Source organism: Neomonachus schauinslandi, chromosome 5, assembly GCF_002201575.2.
Source record: "Neomonachus schauinslandi chromosome 5, ASM220157v2, whole genome shotgun sequence".
Classification (NCBI taxonomy): domain Eukaryota; kingdom Metazoa; phylum Chordata; class Mammalia; order Carnivora; family Phocidae; genus Neomonachus; species Neomonachus schauinslandi.
This window is the reverse complement of record NC_058407.1, coordinates 41,111,339-41,131,831: the sequence shown is the minus strand read 5'-3', so window position 1 is coordinate 41,131,831 and position 20,493 is coordinate 41,111,339. Positions and strand designations below refer to the sequence as shown.

The following is a 20,493-nucleotide window of genomic DNA, read 5'->3' as shown; positions in this document are numbered from 1 at the left end:
GCAGTAAGCAGCAATAAAATTAATACCTACAAAAAACTAGCAGTGCAATAAGATTAGCTGAAAGCAGCTTTACATTGAAAAAAAAAAGGTATTTAAATACAGAAATAGCACCTTACAAAAAAGAATTGAGAAATATGTAAACTTGGTAGGTAGATTCAAGTATAAAAGTTATACTCCCAACTCTTGTACCAGAATGAAAGGGTTTCACAAACCCTGGACAGTGTAGGGCACACACACGTCCCTCAGTGCCAACGCAAAGCTGAATTTCCTTAGCAGGATCCCCAACAATTATTTCTGTCTGTTACTAAGTTATACAATGATAGACTCAAGATTGCCATTACTTCTTCACTACCCCGAATACGCAAGTCTAGCTTAGCAGCTTTACTACCATCAGTTGCTCTATCAGAAGCATACGGTTTTCCTGACAGAAACAACCCCTGCATTATTTTATTTTTATCTTTTTACACATCACAAAGCCACATTAAAAAGTGGGTACTGAATACAAAAGGAATTGGTTCTGTTTTCTTTTCTGTTGCTGAGTATGGTCACAGAGTCATAAAATTCTGATTTATGGGGTTGCTTCTTAACACCCCTCAAGAACTGTGGATTCTCTGAGGTTTATATGGTCATATCATGAACAGAGTGAAAAAAAAAAAAAAAAGGATAGCAAAGAAGTTAAAGTAGTAAGTGGCAAGCATCCAAAAACAGTGTGGGGAAAATCAGATTGTGATTTCATCTAAATGTAGACCTCTCAAGTGAAAATATTTTGTGGAAGTTTTTAGGCATGGTGGATTTAAACATGCACGTACCCTGTGCGGATAAGGATGCTGTGTGTCCTATACTTTCACTGAAAAAGGCATATTTTTGTTTCAAGGTGAACTCCTCATATTAACTCTGGGTAACCATTACTGGGAGGTTGTTGATGATTAGAACCATAATTTTATCTGTTTAACACTAGAAAAGATTGTAAAAAAAAAAATAAAAGAAAAAAATGCCATCTTGTAAACTTTAAAAGTTTAGCGTTGATAAAAATTTTATATAATAACAAATTTATTTAATCAGGCTACCTACCTCAAGTTTTCAAAAATCTTGTGGGGGTAATAAGGCTAATAGTATCCTGTAGTTAATATAAAGCTACTTTACTCAGACTCCCAGAGTCTCTTAAATTAATATTTTTATTTCATATAACATTTTATTGGGTCCAAAAATAAAAATAAAATAGAATCGTACACCAAGATTCCAGATCTAAGACAGAAGCTTAAAAAAGAAAGGAATGAAGAAAGGAAGGAGGAAAGGAAAAAAGGGAGAGAGGAAGGCATTTGCTGGAAGAGACAAGAATGAGGTACATCAATAAATCTAGGAATACAAAGAGCTAGTTTGGCTACTTACTGAAATCCTAAAGCAATATTGTTTAACAAAGGGGTATTGCATAATAGTTTCCAGAATTGTACTCATGCTAGAACAATGAATCCCTGCACTCACCGTTCTTATTTTTCAGAAACGCTCCGAAAAATAACTGGTTTGAATACTCTTGGATACTGAACATAATGCGTTCGTTTTCCCTCTTACCCTTCCACAAATAAAGAAAAAAGCCAAAGGAAAAAATAAAATGATCACCTATCAGAACTGTATCAATTTCTACATCATTACTCTTCAGAATTCTACCAAAAGGTCCCATCCAGGTTCCAATTTTCCATATAATCAATCACTTGCTACCATCCTGATTTATTCAATAAGACAGCAATTCTTTGAAGGCATCCATACCTGATACTCTACAGTTAACGTTTAAATAAAAAAATCCACGGGGCACATACTGAAGGAAACTGCACAGGGTAGGATTTTTACAAATGAACAGTAAAACCTCATTGTTCACACAGGTCAGCTCTTAGGCAGCTAGCATGCATCTTGCTTCTCATGCCCAGACAGGCTCAGCACAGTTCATTATAGCAAGTGGGCCATTCACAGTTATTTTGGTCGTAACATTCGGTCATGCATACATATTTATCCACATTATTAGTAGGTTGTAAAGTAAGTGCAGGGCAAATTAGAGGAAAAAAGCACAAACATTCAAGTCGTCATACCCTGAAAAACATGTATTTTGCTGTAGTTGTAAACTTTTTGCACTAAATCCCATTTCAGGAACAAAATAAATAATACCATAGGATTCACAACTGGAGTCGGCTTCCTGATGAAGCCTAAGGAAGCAGTAGCTTTTTTAAACTGCAGAAAAGAAGTTTCTCTCACCACAGATCTAGACTCAGGGCGAGGGGGAAAAACCTGCCAAGAATGCTCACCCTAGTTAAGTGCTAGACAGCTCCCCCAGTAGAAAAACCACAAGGCTCCAGTAGCCTGTTCAGATCGACTTCCAGCAATAAGAGGATTCTTGAATCAAAACCACAAGTCAGTCGGTGCTTTCACTGTGACACCACGCACAGAGTCTGGACTCTAACTGATATTAAATGCACAATTAATAACAATTGCTTTCAGGAAAATAGATGATTCATGATGATGGGAAGTTAACATTAGAACTGGTAGGTGAAAGAGAGAGGACGATGTGTGCAGATGACGATCTGCGTCCCGCTTTGCATTCAGCATCAGGGCATCACCTGGGACGGGGAAAGTCAGGTGGGTGGCCCCCCACCCCAGCCCGGCACGGCGGCAGGTTAGTCAGCCTCGCTGCTGGGGATTTCCAGTCTCCTCTGCGCTGAGCTGGTGTTTCGTGTCGGATTCCTTTCTCTTCTCCTAAGGACGGGGTCTCCGAGGCTGCCAGGTGTCTTGAAAAATGTCTCACGATGTGTGCATCGGATGCTCTTGGGGGTCCCAGGAACGGGGGACTAAAAGAGCAAGTAAAAACAGAAGTGAAGTCAAACTGTTCTCGGTCTCCGAACTAAGCCCTTTCTTGACCTCTGTCAGTATGATCTTGATGCAGGCGTTCTCCTTCTTTCCGCTTTTCTGTCCCACTCATCTGCTCTATCTCCTCTCCAACAATTCTCACAACTGGAAATTCACTTCTTTGTTTTGTGTGCAGAAAGGCAGCCTAGTGAAGAGGTTGGGAGCGTGGCACTGGCACATCTAGCTGGGTGACCTTGGGCAGGCTACTTAACCACGCTGTCCCTCGGTGTTTTCATCCATACAATGCGGGTGACAAAGTGACGACTTTCACAGGGCTGCACCAATTAGAAAAGGTAGTATTTATAGAGCACGGTGGACTACGCAAGCAGTAAGTATGTGCGTCCTGGCTCTTTTGTTTACTTGCAACTATGTATCTTCTTGTGTTAAATGTTGCATATTGATCTCCTTAATGTGCCCTAAAAGAGCAGGGACCATTATTCTGTTTACTGTCCTATCTTCACTGCCTGCATGAGTGCCTGGCACATAACTGGTGATCGGAAAGCATGTCACATTATCATCACCTTAGTTTAAAAACTAGCATGTTTAATTTCATCATCTAGCAAACTTGTGAGCCTCTGACTAACTTGTCTAAAATATTTTTGGCCACAACGCAAAACTCTTTCTCCATGAGAGAAAGTAACCACTCTGAACAATGCCTGAGGCATAAGAGGAAATCAACACATGCTTACTGACTGAACTACAAATGGGAGTTTGGGGGAAATATAGTACTGATTAGTTAATATTGATTATAAAATTCATATATGTACATTCGTGTGTTTGAGTATGTGTGTGTGTGTGAATATATATATATATATACATATATATATATATATATACTCTCCTAAACATTGCATTTTGAGAAATGACAGATGCTAGGAATCTTTGCGTTAGTGTCCAGACTTCTGTTTCCCTGTACAATGAAAATTCAGGGTGCTCTCCTTTTATTCATCTAATGAAATGAAAACCTGAAGAAATCATCTGAATATTCAGCATTCATCAATAGTCCCTTGAACTATCCTTAAAATAAGTCCCTCTAATTTTAAGGAACAGATTGACAACTAAAAAATATTTTTGTCTTTAAAGCACAGCATCTCCTGCCTCCAGCCTCCATGCCTTATAAAGTAAGCAGATAACTTCTGGGTCTACAACAGAAGCTGGATAGACCCTGACCTGGAGCTTCTGTCCTGCAGTCATGGGACTAAAAGCAAAGCTCATGAAATGCATACTGACCCCATCACAGAATGATGATCTTCCTGGGCTCACAGCAGGACTCACCTGTTGTAATTTTACTACGGAGACAGGATGCCCCGCATACGCAGGGGATTCAGGCTGGATGATGTTGTGTGATCTTGGCATCTCTGGACTCAGATTAAGTGAGTGGGCACCCTGAAGCTGAGGGTCTGCGGAGGGGAGTGCTGATGATTTTGGATTAACCATGTTTGCAGGGCCGATGAGAAGATGAGCTGTTGATCCAAGGCCAGGCAAGCCAAAATTCACAGGTCCCGCATTTGGGAGAGCACCAGGGGCAGAGGAAAGTGGCCTGGGCATAGTGGGAGAATAGAGAACGGGGAAAGGGCCCAGCGTCGGAGATGGTAAGACCATGCAAGGAATGCTGAGGGATGGCAGCTGACCTGAAGGGGGTCCCACGGCATGGGGGTTCTGACTGCCAGATAAGAGCACATTGAAACCATTTAATCCTGAAACAGAAGCAGACCAAGGTGACCGTCAACACAACAGGAGGTACCATAACAGTTTCACATTCCCCTGCTGCCCTTCCAAGTGGGAACCCACAATGAATGGATTCTACCTGACCAGGCCAACCCCCTTCCCATGCTCTCCCCGCTCTGCACTGCTTCTCCCCAGCAGTGGCCACCAGTGAAGTCCCACGTCCACTTGTGTGATAATGTGGTGGATGCCTCTGGTGGATGCTCCTGAGAGGGTCAATTAATGTGTGTTCCACTGAATGCAAATTGAGGAGGGAAGTGAACTTGGATTGGAAAGATTTTATCTTTTGTTTTTATAAACTTCTAACAAATTTGTATTTCCCTCAACTTGGATCACAGGCAACAAATCCAACAGTATTAATAGTACCTTGACTTTGTCACTAGTAAAAAGCACACATATATTCATATAACACTATAGCTACAGCAGATTCTTATTAGATCGTGAAGCGCATTATGACTTTGAAATTATGAGAACACTGGAACTACTGTCAGATCTTTTTATTACTATAACTTAAAAAATTTTTTTCTAACGGTATTTCAATATAATTGGCTTCCCTTATTATCCTATGTATTTAATTCTATGCGTTTTTTTTTTAAAACATTCTGAGGAGAAATCCATGGGTTTTACCATAGTGTCAATAGGTCTTTGGCCCAGAAAAAGCTAATACTCCCTGTGCTGGGCTGTCATTTTCATTCAGTCGGGACTGAGCCTGTTTCTTGTTTATCAGTGTATCTGCACCCCTGTCATGCTTACCTTAAATCTGCAAAAAGTATTTGCTAATGGAATAAAGAATGTTTTGTAGATAACTGAATAATAACACCTACCTAACCTGTAAGTGAATGGAAAATTCAGGAAAATCGATTTAAGTCTCTCTGCATCTAGAGCAGCTTTATGTACACAATGTGTGTCTGAGAAATTAGGGATCTCTTCTATTTCAGCTTTATTTCGAAATCCTGACAGCGTCTGAGTCTTACTGTCAGGCACTGTTATCCGAAGTGCTTTAGGTGTATTACCTTATAAAATTTAGTTCCGTTTTGAAAGCACCCCCGCAACACCAGTGCCTTGTCAGTCCTGCTGTACCAGTGGGGATGGCTGAATACTTACGTTCATGCAGGTAATAAGGGGCCCTAACGCCCAGCCCTCTCCAGACCTGGCCCTCGACCACAATGACACGCTCAGTACCTCTGGATATTCAAGACACCACGCTAGCTGTACATGGTGGCCAATAGGTTCATACTGTTCCGTAAACTGAACCAATGCCAGATTCAGCTGAATTATAATAATAGAATGATCTTTTGAATTGTGCTTTGTTAGCAAATAAAGTTTAATGCATTTAAAAAAAATCACTTGCCCTAATTATTTTCATAGTGTCCTTCGAGGTGGCCGAAGTGAAAGCAGCCTCTACCTTCATTTCATAGATGGGAGAAAAGAAAGGGCTGAGAGTAAAACGGTTCAGAGGCCGTGTAGACAGCAGCTCACTGACGAACCGCTTCGGTCGGGTGGCATGGACAGAAATGTAGAAATCTAATTGATGATCTGACCACTACCCCGAGGGGCCCTCAGACACAATGACACCCCTTACCAGCTGGCGACTGCACATAAAGGTACTGCAGCAAGGAGGGCTCTTTGGTGCTTTCATTTTCTTTTGAAGACTTTTCTATCTCTGTGTCTCTCGAAGGATTTCCCCACTCAGAAGAAATGAAGCAGTTGACCGTGGCCTTTCCTGAAGCCTCCTCTGCAGCCGAGACTTGGGCCTCCCTGTGAATGTCTTCGAGGGGCACTGAGCCGCTGTTACCCAGGGTCTTGGGGGAGGCAAGGTCTGTGGACTCTGAGGGTTTCTAAGCAGAGCCAACCAGGAACCAGAAAAGCAAGTAAAAATCCCAGCGGTAAATCTCGATAGCAGCTTTCTCAACATAGCTAACACGTAAACAAATAGGTCAAAGACCGCTGTGTGCCACACTGAATTGTATATGTCTGAAAATCAGCGTCCCGTCACGTGCTTCCAAGGGCTTAGGATTCTTAAGCACAGAAATGATGGAGGGTTTTTTTTCTTTAAGATTTTATTTATTTGACAGAGAGAGACACAGGGAGAGAGGGAACACCAGCAGGGGGAGTGGGAGAGGGAGAAGCAGGCTTCCTGCCAAGCAGGGGAGCCCGAAGCGGGGCTCGATCCCAGGACCCCGGGATCATGATCTGAGTTGAAGGCAGACGCTTAACGACTGAGCCACCCAGGCACCCCAGAAATGATGGAGTTTTAACAATGACAGACTGGCCGTGGTGTTTGGACGATGAGGTAAACTTCGGAGCTGCTAACACATAAAGGGGTGTGGATGCCAGTCTTTGAGTGGCCCAGTAAGGACTGCGGGACTGGCCCAAAGCCAGTCTTGGTTATCTAAGACCTATATATACCAGTCAGTCCTTCACTGCTGTTCTGCAACCCCAGGCTATACACAAAATTACAAAGATTCACTCTGGCAAGAGAAAGGAACAGAAGAGAAAGGGTCCTCAATAATATACTGATTTCCGTGAGTGTGCTGAGCGAACCCAGCACAGACTGCTGTCATGATGGTGCTTCTGCTTCCTGAGAGTTTGACTGGTCGGATCTCATTCACTTCTGAATGGCTACTAAGTGGGAGATGTGAACAGCTCATATTTTTGTTGCTTTCGTTTTGTAGCTGGGGAAACAGGATCTCTGAGCCGTGATAACGGACACAGACACCGCAAGACCAGCAGCACCCACACTGCCGACTCTGGAGTTCAGGTGCATCCTGGATTCAGATGGTTATGTTAGTGATCTCAACTGGTTAAAGAAAAAAAAGGAGAGCCACAAGACGGGGAGGAAACATACAAACATGTTAACAGTGATTGACTCTATGTGGTGGGATTATGGGTCCTTTTTTTTTTTTTTTTTTACACCTTTTAGCATTTTATGCAAAGCAGGAGTTTTATAAAAGTCTCTTTCCTTACGGTACTACTTTATGGCAAGATTTTATGGCAGAGCCAGTCCCGGGCTTAATTATACAAGTGATACCTGAAATATGTCACATTCCAGACTCAACAGCTTATTAGCAGCTGTGCATCTTTACTGGGAAGGAACTCTGGGTTAACGGGCTGTCACGAAGCAAGCCCACCCGAACCCCCTTACCTTGGGCATGACAAGAGCTAGAGGGCTGTCTTCGTAGTCCCTGCTCTGTCTTTTAGTGGCTGGCTCCTCCTCCTGAGGCTTCCTCTCCTCCCCGAGGCGCTTCGGAACTGAGGGTGTGGACGGCTGCTTTGCTGCTGAGACTTCCGCGCTTCTGCTGTCCCTCTCGGACCCCGGGGATGGTCCCTCCTGCAGGCTCCCATACAGCATGAACAGTGAGGTGGAGGGCACGTACACCACGGGCTGGCTGGCCAGCAGGGCTGGTTTCAGGCTCTCCACATCCGAGGCTGCAGAAGCTGGTGAGGCACCCACTTGTCCAGTCAGACTGTTCTGCACGGGGAAGGCATGCAGGTCCGTTTGGGCCGCAGAAAAGACTTGGTGTGCTAAAGGAGTAGCACAATATTCTGAGTCAACAGACAGGCCAGGGAAAGGAGCAGCAGGGTCCAGGCTGCTTGACGGCGGCATCGCTCTCTTACTGGCAAAGGCTTTCCTCCTGCAGTAAAAAGGAACAGAATGGGTCCCATCAAGTTATCACAGTCCACCAGCTCCTGATTCTCTGCCTTCCTAAAGAGATGTACCAAAGCAGAAATGAAATAATGCTGCTCGAGCTGATACTAAAGTGTGCCCCCTGAGCACCTATTAGCTAACTCCAGAGGCCGATAACCATATAACCTGGACGGATGCTTAGGGAGGGGGTGGGTGAGCGCTTGGGGGGCTCTCAGGTTAGAGCTCACGCGGGCTCTCCCCTGCCTCCTCTACGTCTAATAGTTATCAGTCACATACTGATAGTGACTGCTACCCCATAGCAGGCCCGCAGATGCCTTATGACTAACATAATCATAACTTGACATAATTATGATAGTTACCCCCTGCCAGTTGATGAGGGAGGAAAAGTGAGGCTCAGAGACTAATCAGCCTTCTGAAGGTTAGCTGCCCCGCTTAAACGGGGCATTTATCTCCACTGTGAGATAAATGGAGTGGGCAGTGAGTGAGGAAATAAAGTTACCTACTAAATTATTTTCTGTCATTCTAGTCCCATTCTGCTCAGTATTCCAATTTTTAGGCACAACACATTCAAAATTAAGCCCCATTTAATATATGAGATTATAAACAATGTCTGGGCCTTTTATACAGAAAGACTTCTAAATATTAAAAAACATTTATGTTTTCAGTGTATTTTTGGAAACAGATGAGGAAAACCTGTTTAAGACTCCTTTAAGAACTAGTAAACAGAGGACAGGGATTTCTTTGAACCTTTTTGATGGAATCAGTAAGATCTATTTTGCCCCGTCTCTTTGTCCACGTGCTGCTGGGAATCAAATGGAAGGCCTTGGGCTGCAGAGATGAGTAAATCTCTGCAACCACAGTCCCTCTGAATGAGAAATCACTACTACTCAGCTCGGTGAAGCTCAAAATACCCACACTGAGTATATCCCCCACCGTCCTATCTCCAGTCATCCACCTTCAACCTCCTCATCTCCACCAATAGTAGTACCATCATCTGAGACCCAGGTGTCCTTTGTGAGGTCTCTTTCTATCTTACACTGATTTCCACTCCTTTCCATCTGCAGCTGACATGACATGACTCAGACCTGCACACACACCAGAATGGCTGCAGATGCGCCATCCCACCTGCTTCAAGCAGCAAGAGTGTTCTTCTCCAGTGAGTCTGCTGTAGGTCTTTATTGTCTGTCTCATAAACCCAAACTCTTCTTCTACCTGGCTTCCAAAGGGTTCTTTTTTTTCCCCCAATTTGACCTATTCACCTCTAACACACCAAATTCTTTTTATGAATGAGGTTTCCATTTGCTATCCTATTTGTACAAATCGTTATGGCTAAACTAATCAGTGTATGGTCCCCGTACTCCCTTCACCCTGCCTCACAATCTGTTTCTTCCCAAATCTGTCATTAAAAAGCTCTCTTGTGTAGACGAACCATGAGAGACGATGGACTCTGAAAAACAAACTGAGGGTTCTAGAGGGGAGGGGGGTGGGAGGATGGGTTAGCCTGATGATGGGTATTAAAGAGGGCACGTTCTGCATGGAGCACTGGGTGCTATGCACAAACAATGAATCATGGAACACTATATCTAAAACTAATGATGTAATGTATGGGGATTAACATAACAATAAAAAAATTAAAAAAAAAAAAAGCTCTCTTGTGGGGCTCAGTTGGTTAAGCGACTGCCTTTGGCTCAGGTCATGATCCCAGGGTCCTGGGATTGAGTCCCACATCGGGCTCCCGGCTCGGCGGGGAGCCTGCTTCTCCCTCTGACCCTCTCCTCTCTCATGCTGTTTCTCTCTCGCTCGCTCTCTAATAAATAAATAAATAAAATCTTAAAAAAAAAAACAAGCTAATGATGTAATGTATGGGGATTAACATAACAATAAAAAAATTAAAAAAAAAAAAAAGCTCTCTTGTGGGGCACCTGGGTGGCTCAGTCATTAAGCGTCTGCCTTCGGCTCAGGTCATGATCCCAGGGTCCTGGGATCGAGCCCCACATCGGGCTCCCTGCTCGGCGGGAAGCCTGCTTCTCCCTCTCCCACTCCCCCTGCTTGTGTTCCCTCTCTCGCCGTGTCTCTCTCTGTCAAATAAATAAATAAAATCTAAAAAAAAAAAACCAACCAACCAACCAACCAAACAAAAAACCCCTCTTGTTTCCACATTAGCATTTCCTCTGCTTCTTCCCATAATATTTGATTTCCTTCAAAATCAGACCCAAAATTTGAGTCTGATGGCCCGGGTTTGAATCTTGGCTCTGTCACTTCTTAGCCCTGTGACCTTGGGCAAGATATTTAACCTCTTCGGGTTTCTGTTTCCTTTCTGTAAAATGAAGATAAGAGTACCAAACTCAAGTGACTGTTGTTGTGATGAGATGAGTTAATACACATAAAACTTTCAGAACGGGACCTGGTGGCTCATAAACAAAATTAGCTACAGTGATGATAAGTGATTCCAGGAACTATAATCATCAGTTCTCAGGGCCGTGTTAGTACTGAAATGTCTTTTTTCAATGTATTTGTTTTTACTTTTTCCCCTATAAGCTTTCATTAGCTTAGGTGATACATTTTTCATACTTTTGTGTCTCTGATGGTACATCCATCACAATGATGGGCACAAAGGGGACACTTAGAAAGTTCTTAATAAACAAATGGCTAATTTAGGAGCAAGACTGCTAAAATTTACCTTTTGATGGGTGGCATTTCAATGGAGTCAAAGTTAACACCAGAAATTAGAAAAGAATACACTCGGGGCGCCTGGGTGGCTCAGTCATTAAGCGTCTGCCTTCGGCTCAGGTCATGATTTCAGGGTCCTGGGATCGAGCCCCACATCAGGCTCCCTGCTCAGCGGGAAGCCTGCTTCTCCTTCTCCCTCTGTCCCTCTCCTTGCTCGTGCTCTCTCTGTCTCTCTCTCTCACTGTCTCTCAAATAAATAAAATCTTTAAAAAAAAAAAAGAATACACTCAGTTTTTGAAGACTACTTACTGTGAACTGTCTTCTATCTTCTGTTGGTAAACAGCTGCCAGACTTCCAATTTCGAAGGAGTAGCCACTTGATCCTATAAAGGAAAATAAAACTCTAACAAAATATGGCAGGGGACTTATACACACCAATTATATACAGATGGATTCATTATTCACTGCTCAGGGATTATAAGATTATTTCAAATCCATTCTGGTTTTGATTCAAAGAGAGAAATTTCCAGAAGCTAGCTCTTAATGGGGAATTCAGGTCTCATCAATAATTAGAAAACAAAACAAGTGTTGCTTTGTAAATCTGATGAATGTCTGACATGCATCAAACAGACCAACCTTGGCAAACTGGGTGATCTTCACTGGTGGACTAGGATGAATTTCAGGCATGGGGCCATGTTCGTTCCCTGGGAAGCCTGCAACTCTTTTACCCCCAACCATCATTTCACTTCAGGCCAATGGAAAAAACAGGCAGGGCCTAGAGTCACCTTATTTTAAAATGCCTGAGTAGGGTGACTGTTATAGGACGGCTGACGGATTCCCCAGGATATGGAAAGGCAGATACCTTGTTCTTCTTTATAAGGGCTGCTGGGTTCTGAGTTCACTTTCCTCTGGATCCTCTCAGAAGCCTGAACTGTGCTGAAAGAACCATGTCGAGCCAGCCTCTGTTTTGCACAGACTTGAATCTGGCCATATGTTTCCCTTTTCAATTCTGGTAAGACAGATGCAGAAACATCCACTAGTTCTTCATCTAAATAAATGAGAGAATTGGTAGTGTTGTTACATAGCTATAATTCAGGATAATTTTAGCCTTTTAAAGATAGAGCTTGGAGAGCCTGTAATTGTAATGGAGCTACCCTATAAATTAAAAACTAAGACAATCAAAGGAATTTTAGGAGCCTTGTCTCAAACCCCAATTTCTTCTGATGTACTAATTTTTTTTAAGAGTTAGTAAAAGACTGTAAAGTGAAACTGAATCCATATATATTCTAAAATTATCTGAACTGCAACAAAAGTAGAGCAAGATGTTCTCCAACCCAAATTAGAATGGACCTGACATTTCAGATGCTTTCTTTGTGCAGAGATATCAAAGGAAAACACAACCATGCTCAGCCCAACACGCACATTTAGAGATTTTAACATTAACGGCGATTGGCCTCTTAGGCCACAGCTCTACGGCAATGGGTATAAGAATCTATTATGCTTTATTATGTCTTTCTTATGCAGTAGGAGGCTCGGTTACCAAGTGACCAAGGGAATAAGGTCAGCAAAAACCTCATGGTTGAAATGTTGCAGAACAGTGAGAATAGGAGCACCTTGGAGGCCCATTCTATGCTTAAAGGAGCCTGTGTAAAATCAGGACAGAATTTTTTAGATAGAACCAGGCTTGTATTTCTACAGAGAAATAGTCCCTGTTGCTCAGTCATTCCTACCCTGTTCATCTGTGTGATTTTTCTAAGTTCAAAGCATGCACGTTTTAATTATAAGACTAATTTAATAAATGGAAAGGCTCAGCTAGACTTACATTTTCTAAAACACACAAAAATTTTTAAAAAGTCACCTTTACAGTTTTCTTTTTCTCATAACAAACCCCCCCCCAAATGGTCTTTTTAGAAAATCAAAAAGAAAATGGGTCAAGATAGTAACAGGGAACAAATTTACCCTCCTTCCTTAAACACAGTATCAGACAAAACATTATAAAACAATGGCTTTCAAGATACTGGACAGCAGGAGACAAAGGGCAGTGATCCTTAGAGACAGGAATCAAATGAGGTGAGACCTATGATTGCTCTCACTTACTGCCCAGAGAATATTTCCAGGTTAGAGTATAGGGAAGGGAACCTGGACAGGGACTGGAAGTCTCCCCAAGTTGAGGGTGGAGCTGGAAGCCAAGGCAAGCCAGGGCCGCTAGAGTTTGCAGGGCAAAACTCCAGAGAGGAGAGCCATACAAAAAGAACGCTGGAGATCTGCAGAAGATTCCCCCCCACCCCCACCCCTTAAGTATCTAGTGGAGTACTCATGCATGTGAGGAGACTACCCACGGTCAGGAAAGGAACCACTTAAAAGGAGCAAAAGGAATAGTGTCTGCAGCTCATCCAGGGCTGGGAATAGTGCCTATTGCCAATAGCCAGGATGGAAAAATCTCCTAATTCATGGATTACTGGTTAGAATATTAAAAAGGGTATTATTGCCTCAGTAGTGGGGATAATGCATTAAAGACTAACTGCTGATGATCCTGTCTACCAAAGCTTAAAAACAAGACCTGAAAGGTTCACTGTCTCCAAGTAACTTCATTGCATTGCAGAACAAAGCTGAAAAACATTTTTAGAAATACTGAAATATCTAGCACCCAACAATATGTAAATCTCAGTGTCTGGCATACAATTAAAAATTATCAGGTATACAAAGAAGCAGGGAAATATAACCCACAGTGAGGACATAAATCAACTGAAATGGATTCAAAAGTGACACAGATGATAGAATTAGTGGACAGGCACATTAAAACAGGTATTATAATTGTACTCCGTGAATTCAGGAAACCAGAGGAAAGACTAAGCATATTAGGTAGAGACAATGAAAATATTAAAACTCAAGTCAAGTCAAATTTCTAGGGGCAAAAATTGTAATGCTGGAGAAGAAAATACAGCGGATTAATGGCAGATTAGACACTGCAGGAAAAAAAAAGTGAACTTGAAGACATAGCAATAGAACCCATCCAAAATGAAACACAGAAAAGAGAATGAAAGAAACTAAACATCAGTGAACTGTGGGACAATTTCAAGCAGCCAAATATTAGCACACCTGGAGTCTCCAAAGAACAGAGGAGGGGACAGAAAAAAATATTAAAAAAAATAAGGGCTGAAAATTTGCCAAAGTTGATAAACAATTTCAACCCATAGATCCAAGAAGCCCAACAAACCCAAGTATGAGACATGAAGAAAAGTACAACAAAGCACACATATCAGATTGTTTAAAACCAGTCAGAAGGAAAATCTTAAAAGCAACCAGAGAAAAAGACATATTACATATGGAAGAACAAGATGATGATAGATTTCTAACCAGAAACAATCCAAGTTAGAAGACAGTGGAGCGACTTCTTTAAAATACTGAAAGAAAAAACCTTCAACCTAGAATCCTTTACCCAGTGAAAATATCTTTCGAAAACAAAGGAGAAGGGTGCACATTTCCAGTTACATGATAAGTACTGGGGATGTAATGGCCAGCACGATGGCTGTAGCTAATGCTGCTGTATGTTATACATGAAAGTTATAAAGAGAGTAAATCCTAAGAGTTCTCATCACAAGGAAAAAAATTTTCTTCTCTTTTCATTGTATTAATATGAGATAATAGGTGCTAACTGAACTTATTGCAGTAATCAATTCACAATATATGTCGAATCATTATGCTGTACACCTTAAACTTATAAATGATATATGTCAAGTATACCTCAATAAAGCTGGAAAAAAGGCAAAATAAAGATGCTTTTAGACATAGAAGAGCTGGAAGAATTCATCACTGGCAGATCTGCACTATAAGAAATGTTAAAGAAAGGCCATTTAGCCAAGAAAAATGATACCAGATGGAAAGAAACCTACATCCACAAAACGGAATGACAAGCACCAGAAATGGTGCCTACATGGGTAGATATCAATTTTTTCCCCTTATTTAATGTCTTTAAAAGACAATAGACTGTTTAAAGCAAAAACGGTAACAATGCATTGCAGAGTTTTTAACATACAGAGCAGTAAAATGTTTGGCAACAACAGCACACAGGCCAGGCAGGAAGAAATAAAAGTATGCTATTGTAAGGTTCTTATACAATATAAATGGTATAATATCATTTGAAGGTGCCCACATGGCTTCACTGGTGAATTCTACCATATAAAGGCATGTACGTGAATATTCATTTAGCTTTATTTCTAACACCCCAAAACTGGAAATAATCCACTTGTCCACCGACAAGTAAATGAATAAAGAATGATATATCCATACAGTGGGATACTCAGCAATATAAAGGAATAAACTATTGATACATGCTACAATATTATGAATCTGAAAATATGCCAAGCAAAGGAAGTTTGATAAAAAGAGCATACACACTACCAGTCAGTTCTTGTTATTCATGGCAATTATATTCTATGAAGTTACCATGAACACTGAATTAGTACATACTGGACCATTGCTCTTAGAGGAATACAGGGTTAGGTTCCTGCAGTCTCTGGTCCCATTTTTGTCAAATGATCAATGCATAACCCTGTTTTATATGTGTTTCCGTTTAAAGATGCCTTATTTAATATATATAGTTGATCCATTAGCATTGAACTCTTAGCCAACAGCACTATAACGCATGCCTGAGTGGAGCTCCTCTAACATAATTTCCTCTGTCATGCACATCACAGCCTTCTTGCACTCGGAATCATTAGCACTTCAGTACAACGCTTGGGAACCATTTTAAGAGCAGAATCCTCAACACAAAGCACAAAAATGTGAAAACACGGCACTAAAAAGACCACGAAAAGGACAATTGTTTAGAGTATGAGAGTCATGTAGAAACAAGTATGAGAAATAAGAGGGCAGAGTGTTGCCTTGTTCAACCTCAGCTGGGAACACGGGTGCGCTGTCAACCAAATTTTTTTGCCATTTTGCATGTCTGCGAATGACTAAGAAAATTCTGTGAGTATTGATTCTGGAATTATCAAATAATTTTAGTATGTAAATTTGCCAATATGCACTTTGAATAATGAGCATCAACTGTATATAATTCCCTTATTAAATTGTTTAGAAAATGTGTACAAATCTACAGGGAAAGAAAGCCAATCAGTGGTTGCCCTGGGGGTGGGTGGGGGGACAAGGAGGGAGGAATTACAAGGGGACAGGAGACTCTGGAGGGTGATGGGTTCATTATCTTGACTGTGGTGATGACATCCCAGGTGCACACAATGCAAAACTTACCAAGTTGTAATTTTAACGATGTGCCATTTATTCTATGTCATAAGATCACAAAAAAGCTGTGAAAGGATGAAAAGGCCATGATGGTGGGAAGGAGAAGAGGAAAAGACACATTTATTAAGTTTACCTGTGAGGAATCGCTACTGGAGGAGTGAAGGAGAGTGAATTAAGGAAATCAAAGGTAACTTGAAGTTCCAGATTTGATGGCTGGGTTGAGGATGACAGTAATATTGTCAGTAATGAAACTAGATATACAGAAAGATGAGGTTTCTATTGGATAGAGAAAGTGAGTTCACACTTCAGTGACACTACCCCCTTTGAGTCCCTCTTCTCTTTCAATCTATCTAAAGCTCCCATATCACTTCTGCCTATAACATTTCGGTCAGATTTCTGGGTTTATTTTGAAGGCTTCCAAAATGTGGTCCCAACCGATCACATTTTATGTCTCATTATTCCCTATCGCATGCCCTCCACTTCAGTCAGGGTGATTGTTCTCTAAACGCACACCAGATTTGTTTTTAGGTATCTGTTCCTTGAACTAAAAAGCGAGTCTCCTTCCCTCCAAAACCTAAGTCTTGTCCGTCAGAACGTAACCCATATCCTCTCTGAGTTCCCAAAGAGTCGGGACCACCGTGTATTCTGCTTAATTGTTCTCTAATTTTCAAATGTATGCTAATTATACCTTTAATAGAAGCTCACTAACCAGCGAAAGTGAGTAGAGGCACTGGATGTGGGTACTATCGGGTAATCATGGATGAATAAAGACCGAGTCTACTTTTAACTCACTAGGAATCCACCTCTTCAGAAAACAGCTGGACCATTCCTTAAATGTTAAACATAGTGCTACCATATGAACCATCGATTCCACCCCTAGATATGCCCATGACAAACGCAAACAGATGTCCATATCAAAGCTTCTACCTCAATGTTCAAAGCAGCATTATTCATAATAGCCAAAAAGTAGAAAAAACCCTCATGTCCATCAACTGCCGAATGAAGAACTAAAAGATGGCGTATCCATACAATGGTGTGGTATTTCTTTTTTTTTTTTTTTTTAAGATTTTATTTATTTATTTGACAGAGAGAGACACAGCGAGAGAGGGAAGAAAAGCAGGGGGAATGGGAGAGGGAGAAGCAGGCTTCCCGCTGAGCAAGGAGCCCCATGTGGGGCTGGATCCCAGGACCCTGGGACCATGACCCAAGCCGAAGGCAGACGCTTAACAACTGAGCCACGATGGTGTGTTATTTCACAATGGAAAGCAAGGAGGTACTGATACACGCTCTAAGGTTGAAGGACCTTAAAAACATTGTGCTCAGTGGGCACCTGGGTGGCTCAGATGGTTAAGCGTCTGCCTTCGGCTCAGGTCATGATCCCAGGGTCCTGGGATCGAGTCCCGCATCGGGCTTCCTGCTCCTTGGGAGCCTGCTTCTCCCTCTGCCTCTCTCTCTCTGTCTCTCATGAATAAATAAATAAAATCTTAAAAAAAAAAAAAAAAAAAAAACATTGTGCTCAGTGAAAGAAGTCGGTCACAAATGACCATATATTGTATGATTTCATTTACAAGGAATCTCTAAAATAGGTAAATCTATAGAGATGGAAATATATTAATTTGTTTTCCTGGTGCTAGAAGGGAGAGGTTGGGGAGAAGTGGGAAGTAAGCGCTAATGTGTACAAGGCTCCTTTTGGGGACGGTGACTTCGTTTTCCAAGTAGTTGCGGTGATGGTTGCACTCTGACTGTCCTAAATTCAAATTGATGAATTACGTGAATTATACCTTATGTGAATTATATCTTCATACAGTTGTTAAAAATTAAAAAAAAAAAAAAAAAGACCGAGTCTGGCTTCAAATGCATAGAGCTGGGGCAATGATGGCATGACGTATCAACCTCACCAAGTACAACAGGACAATAGTAAATTGCAGTAGCTCCGAAGAGACACTCTTTGCTCTGGGTGACCAGGGAAAACTGCATGGAGGAGTTGACATTTGAGCCAGATCTTGGAAGTTGAGTAGAATATTTGCATGTCGAAAAAGAAGAGGGCTTCACAGGTGAAAAGGCTGGAAGCCAAAGGCGGAGGAGTGGAAAATGGCAAAGGTGCACAATTCATGGAGGCGGGGACGGTGTCATACACGTCTTTAAACGTCTCATGGCATTTAGTATAGTAACTGTGCACGGTCCACGTGCAGTAAGTACGTGCTGGGTTGAATTAGTTTTACGTGATTTTAAGTGGCTTCATCTAGATCCCAAGTGAATAATGTGTTCTAAGTGAGGTAGAGAGCTATATCTTTTATAAGCCTGGGTTAAGTGGCAGGAATTTATGCCACTAATACCAAAATTGGGAGGGTAATTTAAAAATAACTTTAATGGCTTTTTTTCCCAGGCAGCATAGCTATATGTAAAGTAGCTGGTACAGTAGGATCCAGTCCTCAATTGCTCAGATATTCCCTGTCAAATAAGAATATAATACCCTTTTTGCTCTAGTTTAGTAAAACTATGACATTTGTAACCTGTTAAATAAATTACCAAAAAGGTGTTCATTACATCCATACCATATGTAGAAGCCCTCTTTACCACATATTAGTTTTGTGATAGTAATTGATATAATTTTTATATTACCTGGCATTTCAAAGAAAAACAATGCTTTATTCTGTTAATGCAGAAACCACCAGAGTTCATAAGAATGGTTATTTTTAGTCCTCAAGCCCAAACTCCCAGGAACTTTGGAATAAAATGAAAAAAGCTAATGAGCTATAATTTAATAGTTACAGAAACTCCCCCGTTATAAGCTCTCAGGATTTCCCTTCCTGCGGTGAGCTGCCGCACACACCACTTACAGACTAACGCTCATTGTTCCGAGGGATACCACTAGTCTAATTTTGAATGTGACATGGGTTATGGGAAATGAAGATCAGTCTCACTGTGTAGAATATACATGAGTTGGAACAGGAATTGGGGATCATAAATAAAATAGATGCCTAGCAAAACCATGGGACCTTACCACTGGAACTGAAGTCCACAGGCCCGATCCATTTGAAGGCTGGTTTACGGCCTCTCTCTTCTGTTACATGCACTTTCTTTATTAGAGCCAAGCTGGTCAGAACATTGGCTATGTCATAGAGGCGTCGTACCTTTGCTTAAAGATATAAAACACAATTATGGTCACGCCGTCTGTGACACCATTACATTTTAGTTGACGTGACAGGTCACTTTTCTCGGCCACCACATAAACCTCCAGCAGAAAGCCATGGGGTGCAGCAGAGGCCGACAGCTCTGTCATGCAATCACCTGGGATTTATGTATCTGATGTGTCTGAAGACACTTTCTAAGGGAAGGTCAGTGTGTCTTTCCTCTTCCACAACTTCACACCCCTTGTAAGAGGCACCTGGTGACAAGCGGGGAGTGCTGAGATGGCAAAAACACCAAGGGAGGGACAGGGGCTGTAATTAAAGGCTTAGCGAATGTAATTCTGCTATGTGGCACGTCAAAAGCTTGCTCTGGGTTTCTCTCAGCAGGAGGTGATGGTACCAGCTCGAGCAGGCAGCTGGCCTGTGAAAATGACAGGGATCCCCCAGAGCTTCCTGTGAGGCTGCGCTCCTGGGCACACAAGAGGGTTTGGGGCTCAAGGTTATGAGGTTCAGCTGTGCTGACAACAAGACAGGCAGTTCCTCATCCGAATCCTGGTGCTTGGCCGCCTAGTGGTGGAGGGGTGGGACGGGCATTCCCTGAGTCTTACAAGGTTTGGGAAGAGACATTTGAAAATGCAGGTACTAGAGGAGAAATTCGGAAGGGGTGGTAAGGCATTCAACAGGCAGGGCAATACCCACAAAGTAATTTCTATTCAAGAAATCGATTTATAGGTAGGAAACCCACTTGACCTTGGGGCTACGATCAAGCAGAGGAGCTGTGATTATGGTCCAGAAACATCAAACATTCACCCCAGATGCAATCTTCTTCCCAATCCCGATAGAGCTGAATTTCATCTAGTCACTTCTCCCACAGGGTGGCTATAATTCCAGTGGAAACAGAAAAAGCAGAGAAAGTTGGGCTCGTGGCTTCCCAGGGCTTGAAAGGGCTACTGCTAGCTAAGGGTATTTGGCTTCACCCAGGCTTGACAGAAAAAGAAGAGGCCCTGGGTGTGCAACTCGGAACCTCTCTCCCTGCCCAGCAGCCCTGTCCCACCACCCCTACCCTGCCCTGCCCTGGACATTCCTCTGGTTCTTACCTGCAGACACCTTTCATCTCCACCCATCAGGACAGTAGGCAGGGGGTGAGGAAAGAAGGGGAAAGAAAACTCAGACATTCCGTCTTGGA

At 42.1% G+C, this 20,493-nt stretch overlaps 1 protein-coding gene across 1 annotated transcript in view; it reads right to left on the bottom strand.

Moving 5' to 3' along the window:
• Nucleotides 1-2,663: 2,663 nt before the first annotated feature.
• The window catches only part of E2F7 (E2F transcription factor 7), a 35,141-nt gene continuing 17,311 nt past the window's right edge, over nt 2,664-20,493 (bottom strand). The window contains exons 6-12 of the mRNA XM_021678555.1: nt 19,181-19,315; nt 11,798-11,983; nt 11,246-11,318; nt 7,763-8,252; nt 6,200-6,455; nt 4,168-4,589; nt 2,664-2,834 (exon numbers count right to left, since the gene is read on the bottom strand). Coding sequence (XP_021534230.1) covers nt 2,664-2,834; nt 4,168-4,589; nt 6,200-6,455; nt 7,763-8,252; nt 11,246-11,318; nt 11,798-11,983; nt 19,181-19,315 — 1,733 coding nt within the window. The remainder of the gene's footprint in view (nt 2,835-4,167; nt 4,590-6,199; nt 6,456-7,762; nt 8,253-11,245; nt 11,319-11,797; nt 11,984-19,180; nt 19,316-20,493) is intronic.